Below are 7,500 nucleotides of genomic sequence, written 5' to 3' on the forward strand. Positions count from 1 at the left end.
ATGGCCAGATTTAAGCTATAATGTAATTGAATGCAGGGACTGTTGTAGAGTACAAGGCCTTCTTTTCACAAATGAAGATTCAAACTGCTGGAACTTGAACTTTAGTTTATCACAGGCTGTTAGTCTGCCAGGACTGGCTCACATTTTTTAGGGACTTAATCGAGTGAAACTCTTGCACATCCAAATACAGAGAAGCCTTGAGATAGATGTGTTTTTTTTTTTGTTTGTTTTTTTTTTCTTTTCCATTTTTTGTAACAGTGTTTCTGACATAGTGTGTCTTCATGGACGTCGCAGTTAAGTGCTAGTCTGTGTCTTAGCCAGTTCCTTAGAGACACTGAATTAAAAACACACGTGCAGATAGACTGCTACCAGTGAAATGTTGCATTATTGTGAGAGTTTTTGGGTTTGTTTGTTTCCCTCTGGGCGGTGGGATCCAGTGTTGTCACTGCTTGGTTTAAAAGGCTGACCTCTCCGCCTGTCCTGCTCTCCTCTCTCTTCATCCTGAGTTTGCTCTGACTGCTGATATCATTTACACTCTTGCTTTGTTCGCACCTCCGGCAGCTGCTTCGCAGAGTATATGGTGAGATATTGAGTGTGTGAATGAGTGTTCTGTGAGCGTGTGTGTGTGTGTGTGTGTGTGTGCGTGCACGCGTGTGCGCACACATGCGTTGGAAAAATCTCTAATGTGTGTTGGTGTGCACTTTACTGTTTTTTTTTTTTTTTTTTTTTTTTCTTTTTTTCAGTCTGTGTGTGTGATTTTTTTTTTTTTTTGGTTAGTGTGACGCTGCTTTACAGAAGTTCTCTATGGTTTATAAGACACTGTGTTGATTGTGTTTTCATGAAAATTGGCATTTTGAGTGTTTATCTGTTGTTTTACGTTACAATTTTAGTCTTATTTTTAATCGGCTGACCTGCAATAATGAGTATAAGAGTGTTTTTAATGTGAAATGTGAAGGCTTGCGCATCATCAAAGACCATGCCAAATCTGATCTCACTCCCCTGGACTGAAAGAGGAGTTTACACACAGCCTGAAAAGAGCTATCCTACATTTTGTTTTTGTTTTGTTTTGTTTTTTAATGTTCTGATGTTGTTGAGCGTTTTAATGAAGACTTTAACACTCCTTTTCAGTGTTCCATTTTGAGATTTTACAAAGGAAGCAAAAAAAAAAAGAGAGAGAAAGACAAATATTTAAAGGCAGAGAATGTGAGAAAGCTCTATAATAAAGGACAAGTATTGTCTTCCCTTTGTCCTGTGGTTATTGATACGCCTGAAGGATGAGCATCAGCTCACGTAAGATTTAACAGACAGATGTGTCTTATTACAGCCACACACACACACACACACAGACAGACACACACCATCTGTCACCTCACTTCCTCTCTGTAACCCTCCCTCTCACTCACTGAATCCTGTTTCCAAACCACTGGCATCCAGACAATCCCAGCTACTCCCTCTTACCCAGTCAGTGACTCCCAGTAAAGAGATGCCACTTTGTCAACCCCCCCCCAATCTCAACCATTCAAGGTAAGGGCAGGTGGACTATGGGATTTGTAGTGAATGTGTGTAGGAGGTTTCAGTCTGAGGTCTGAAGATTGATCTGATCCTGTAAATCCCTTTGGTCAAGCCCTACCCCTGATCTGATGTTATGTGGGCTCAACCACATCACCTTTAGACAGACTGGGCCCAGGCTGCGTGTGCCCTGCTTACGGCCGAGACGCTGTGTTAAACCAGTCAGTAAGATCACAGTAATGCTCATTACAGAGGGAATGGCATATGTGTCTGTGTGTGTGTGTCTCTGTGTACAGAGAAAAGGTAGGACGTCACGTGTCATCGTACTCCTTGTAATACACTTTATTTGTCTAATAGACAGTATGATGGTTCTGTCTCCAGGCAAGAGATAAACATTTATAACATGTCCTTACAGAAACAAACCGGGTTCAGTGACAATAAAATTACAGTGAGGTACAGTACAGTAACAAAATAGAATCACAGGAATTGAACGTTGCCCCATCACATTGTCTTCTTGTGGGTCCGTTTATTCATGTATTTATTTATTTTGATAGGATGGATGGAAGCATGGTTCGAACTACGGGTCTTGTACCCCTCCAAAAGAGGTAAAAAAACAAAACAAAACAAAACTGTGTGGGGGGTCGAAACATTTACATATCCTGGGCTATATAACCCTGGTTTCTAACTCTGGATGTAGGTTATGAAGGCCTTTGATCCATCTCAAGCAAACTAGATTCACTTCATCCAAGCTCTATGGAGCCCCTAACTATTCCACTCCAACGCGTCAGTCACACGAGACCTTTACCCCCAACAGTGAGATATTTTATCCAGCAAATGAAACGAAATTCGCATTGCTATTATTACCTGACAGTGATATTTTTATTCATTTATTTTATTTATTTTTATTTATTTTGCAGCCATGAGGAGGAGGACTTGATGCAGACGCACTTGAGATGTGTCTTTTTTTTTTTTATTCCGTTATTTGCAAACAAGCGGTAGAGGTGCTATAGCTTTAAAACAATCCGGGTGATTTCGGTATCCTGTGAATGACATCATCGACGTTGTCAATGGTGCGTAGCGAGAGGCGAGAGAGAGAAACAGAGTCGTATTCGCAGAGAAGCTTAGGGACTATCAACAGGGAGTTACAACCGACGCAAGAGGAAAATTGGGGTATGAGAGCCGCAAGAATCCGGTCCCATCCTTCGCTGCCTTGGGCCCTGTCTGACTGACAACCACCGGATCAGAACCACCACCGAATCAGCTCTCGGATAAATCTAATATCGGGTATGTACGCTCGCTGGGGACGGACGAAAGCAGGGGGGAAAGGTATTGGGGTTTGTCTCGGCCGAACGGGAGTCTTGTACGCTCTGCTCCGGAGAGGGGGAGGGGGCCGAAGATAGATGTGTAATCGAGTCGAGAGTGGTCTTGCACAGGGTACCTAAACTGTTTTGGGTGCGGCTAATCCGTAGCACTCAAAATGTCACAGTTAAATATTAGAGTTTGTGCGATAAGGCGGCATTCTAAAGAAAAAAACACGAAACATTGAACGGTTCCTCAGTAGGGACAGTTAACGCCACTGAATACAGTGTTATTAAGCTGTCCACTATTACTACAGTTCGAACAGCTGGTATTGTCATAGCTCAATTTTAGGGTCCAAAGCTACCTTTTGTTTTGAGCCCACTGCGTTTAGATGAAACCTATCGTAGTTATTTATTCCGCTAATAACGCTTTTTGGACATCTGCTGTGTTCTGGAGTAAATTGCTTGTTTTTTGACGTTATCTTCTTTAGGCTGACGTATTATTCATTGGTTGTTAATAACCAAGAAAACAGTTAACGTCGAGCGATGTAATTCTGCCTAAAGTACTCGTACACCTACCTTTGCCTTGTATTAGGGTCAATATTCACGCATTTGGACTGTTTTAAAGACGAATTTTGCTGTCATGCACGTAAACGTATCTCGATGTATTCAGTAATACCCCATGACTGCTGCGTCCTACAACGTCGTATTATGATTTGCATTGTAGGTTCAGGCCGTCTGAGGAGTAACTCAACTTGAGGGGAGATGTAGTAACGGATTTTATATGTTGCAGTAAGTGTTGTAACGGCGATGAGATCCTAGGTTATTCTAAATTGACCGACAGTTCAGGTTGATGAATTATTCCTATACTTTCATCATGAATCCCTCGAAATAGCCCGAAACAAACATGTAAACCATGACATAATTTTTATCGAAGCAAAAATGAAGGAAATTCCAGCCCTGAACTGGCCTGATGGTGTAGGTTGTGATGCAGTTTTGTTGTGTTTGTCGAAAGAAATAGTTGAACTGAAGTCATGTGTTTTAAGCGGAAAACGTTATGCTGCAAACTGTGTCTCTTGTAAACATAACATAGTGCATCTCTTCACTTCAACCAAATGTTTGCGTTGACTCTAGCGGGTGCTTTTTAGTAGGCAAGACTACTTTACTGTTGTCAGTCAGCTGCAAATGTTCGTTGCTGAGTTTATGGATCTCAAAAATTTGCATGACGAAACTAAAATTCTAAGGCTCTGTGCCGACACGACGTTATTGACGGGCAGAGATTACCATAGAACAAAGGTTAATTGTTAATTGAAGAAAAGGATTGCTTTTACCGTGGCCCGGTGATTTGGTAAAATGGAGTAACGGGACTTGTGGTAAAGAATAACGCTATCTAAAAGAATAATTTCTATCGGTCTTCCCAAAAAGAAACGTCCTGCATTAACTAGATGTATACATTAGTGCTTTACGGAGCGGGTTAAATCAGTGAGCATTTCAGTGAAACGGTCTAGTATTCTTAGGCAATACGTTATCTGTTAACTTTAGGAAGATTATGTATCTAGGTCTGTCGTATTTGGGAAGTAGTCCTAACTCCTCTTGGGAAAGAAGTCTCAAAATTTCAGCATGCTATCACACATACGCTTCGTTCGGGTCTGTAAAACATGGCACGTTCTTATGGGCTGAATAAATGATGAAATCATTCCAGTGTCACGTGTAGTGTTGCTCAGTTAGATCCGCTTCCTTTACGCCGTGTGGCGCCCAGTGTTTTTTGTGCTCCACTGCCCCTAAAGCTCCGCAAGGAATTCTCTTTAAGTCACATTCTGTCCCCGCTTTTCGGTCTCCCTCCGACGGCAGCTTACGAAAACTACTGTAGGTAGTTAAAGAGTTCGACAGATAAAGACTAATATGTGGAATCTCTCTCTGTAGCTCCTTGGAAAAAATAATTTTCTTTACGACGTTTTTTTTCCATATGTGGAGCCGGGTGGGGTTAAACTCAGGGTGTCATTAATATGTGTTTATAGTGAACTGAGAATCAGTTCATCGGGGGGGGGGGGGGGGTTTAAATGTATGTAGATGTGTGAAGTTTGGGGGGGTTTAATAACAGGGGCTGTAAATTGTTTGTGTGTTTTGCAGTGACCTCTTAACATCATGGAGCTGAGAGTTGGGAATAAATATCGTCTTGGCCGTAAAATCGGGAGCGGCTCGTTTGGAGACATTTACCTGGGTAACACACACACACACACACTCACACTCACACTCACACACACACACACGGCTGTGCTAGCTTCTCCTTCTTCCACTGACTTTATCTCTGCTCCTCCCTCTTCCTCTCTCCTAACCCTAACCCTAACCCTCTCTTTGGCTTATTCACTCATTCAGAAATTGGTTGTAGTATCCATGTACAGGGATCGGTGTCTGCCTGACGGCAAACCTGTACCTCTTTTTATGGTTTTGTGTGTGTGTGTGTGTGTGTGTGTGTGTGTGTGTGTGTGTGCGCGTGCATGCGGCACCTCACAGGGTCCAACATCGCCACGGGAGAGGAGGTGGCCATCAAACTGGAGTGTGTGAAGACCAAACATCCCCAGCTTCACATCGAGAGCAAATTCTACAAGATGATGCAGGGAGGAGGTGAGAGAAAAGAGAGAGAGAGAGAGAGAATGAAAGAAAAGAGAAGAGAGAGCGAATGAAAGAAGAGAGGGAGAGAATGAAAGAGCAGAGAGATTATTGGATGAGAGACTGAGGGGAAAATGGATATGCACTTAAGATGCATCCTCCTGTTTTGTGTCCGAAACATGGAGTGCCGTCTCCGGACCCTGTGGTGCATGGGGACTGTATTGTCATATGTGATGCTGTTAGTCCAGAATTTACTGAAATTTAAATATGAAGGTAATTTGAAGTGAGGGGAGTGGGGAACACAAACCCCAATGTTTTGTGTTTGTCCTGTTTTCTAACTTCACTCCCTCTCTTGTTTTGTTTTGTTTTGTTTTGTTTTTAGTGGGTATTCCCTCCATAAAGTGGTGTGGTGCAGAGGGAGACTATAACGTAATGGTTATGGAGCTACTGGGGCCCAGTCTGGAAGATCTGTTCAACTTCTGCTCCAGAAAGTTCAGTCTGAAGACCGTCCTACTGTTGGCAGATCAAATGGTACCCTACAGCTCTCACTGTCTGCCCCCCTCTCACTGCCCCCCTCTCGCTGTCCCCCTCTCACTGCCCCATCACTCTCACTGCCCCACTCTCACTTCCCCATCACTCTCACTGCCCCATCACTCTCACTGCCCCATCACTCTCACTGCCCCACTCTCACTTCCCCATCACTCTCACTGCCCCACTCTCACTTCCCCATCACTCTCACTTCCCCATCACTCTCACTGCCCCACTCTCACTGCCCCATCACTCTCACTGCCCCATCACTCTCACTGCCCCATCACTCTCACTGCCCCATCACTCTCACTGCCCCATCACTCTCACTGCCCCATCACTCTCACTGTCCCCCTCTCACTGCCCCATCACTCTCACTGTCCCCCTCTCACTGCCCCATCACTCTCACTGCCCCCCTCTCACTGCCCCCCTCTCACTGTCCCCCTCTCACTGCACCATCACTCTCACTGCCCTGTGCTTTATCCCTCACACTGTCCATTCTCTCTTTCCCTCCTCCTCCTCTTCAGCAGCTAATATCCCTCTCTCCCACCATCTCCCTCTATCTTTTATGCTGTATTTTTCCACTTCCCTTCTCCTCTCTTAACTCTTAACTCCTCACTCACTGTCTCCTGGTCTCTGCTCCACATTTACATTATCCTCTGTCTCTCTCTCTCTCTCGCTCTCTCTCTTGCTCTCTCTCGCTCTCTCTCGCTCTCTCTCTCTCTCCATCTCTTTCTCTCTCTCTCTCTCTCTCTCTCTCTCTGTCTCTGGCCATCTCTCTGTCTGTCTCTCTATGTCTCTGTCTCTCTCTCTGTCTCTCTGTCTCTGTCTCTCTCTCCATCTCTCTCTCTTTCTCTCTCTGTCTCTGGCCATCTCTCTGTCTGTCTCTCTCTCTCTTTCTCTCTCCATCTCTCTCTCTCTCTCTCTCCATCTCTCTCTCTCTCTCTCTGGCCATCTCTCTCTCTCTCTCTCTCTCTGTCCCTCATTTTATTCGGGCTCAAGCCACAGACAGATATTGGTTCTTATTGCCTATTGCCATAATATGTATGTATGTATGTATGTATGTATGTATGTATGTGCTATTGTATGTATGTATGTATGTACGTATGTATGTACGTACGTACCTATGTATGTATGTATGTGCTATTGTATGTATGTATGTATGTGCTATTGTATGTATGTATGTATGTATGTATGTATGTATGTATGTGCTATTGTATGTATGTATGTACGTATGTATGTACGTACGTACCTATGTATGTATGTATGTATGTATGTATGTATGTATGTATGTGCCATAGTATGTAAGTATGTATGTAAGTATATAGCATCACTCTGATGTGCATCATCATATGAGGATGTGTCTGTTAAATGAAGTGTTTTATGTGGCCACTCATACTAAAGCATGTCTGCAGGAGGAGCAGGCTTAATTCCTTACACTGGCCACTCATACTAAAGCATGTCTGCAGGAGGAGCAGGCTTAATTCCTTACACTGGCCACTCATACTAAAGCATGTCTGCAGGAGGAGCAGGCTTAATTCCTTACACTGGCCACTCA

At 43.7% G+C, this 7,500-nt stretch overlaps 2 protein-coding genes across 2 annotated transcripts in view; both read left to right on the plus strand.

The window, feature by feature from the left end:
• Positions 1-148, plus strand: part of LOC115829842 (trinucleotide repeat-containing gene 6B protein-like) — a 14,625-nt gene extending 14,477 nt beyond the window's left edge. Inside the window, exon 21 of the mRNA XM_030794009.1 lies at positions 1-148. This exon is cut by the window's left edge and continues 781 nt beyond it. The gene's annotated coding sequence lies outside the window, so the exon portion shown is untranslated.
• A 2,481-nt stretch (positions 149-2,629) lies between these two features.
• Positions 2,630-7,500, plus strand: part of LOC115829833 (casein kinase I) — a 12,533-nt gene continuing 7,662 nt past the window's right edge. The window contains exons 1-4 of the mRNA XM_030794000.1: positions 2,630-2,793; positions 4,938-5,028; positions 5,322-5,432; positions 5,800-5,948. Of these exons, the coding sequence (XP_030649860.1) occupies positions 4,953-5,028; positions 5,322-5,432; positions 5,800-5,948 (336 nt within the window). The 5' untranslated portion in view covers positions 2,630-2,793; positions 4,938-4,952. The remainder of the gene's footprint in view (positions 2,794-4,937; positions 5,029-5,321; positions 5,433-5,799; positions 5,949-7,500) is intronic.

Source organism: Chanos chanos, chromosome 16 (genome assembly GCF_902362185.1).
Source record: "Chanos chanos chromosome 16, fChaCha1.1, whole genome shotgun sequence".
Lineage (NCBI taxonomy): Eukaryota > Metazoa > Chordata > Actinopteri > Gonorynchiformes > Chanidae > Chanos > Chanos chanos.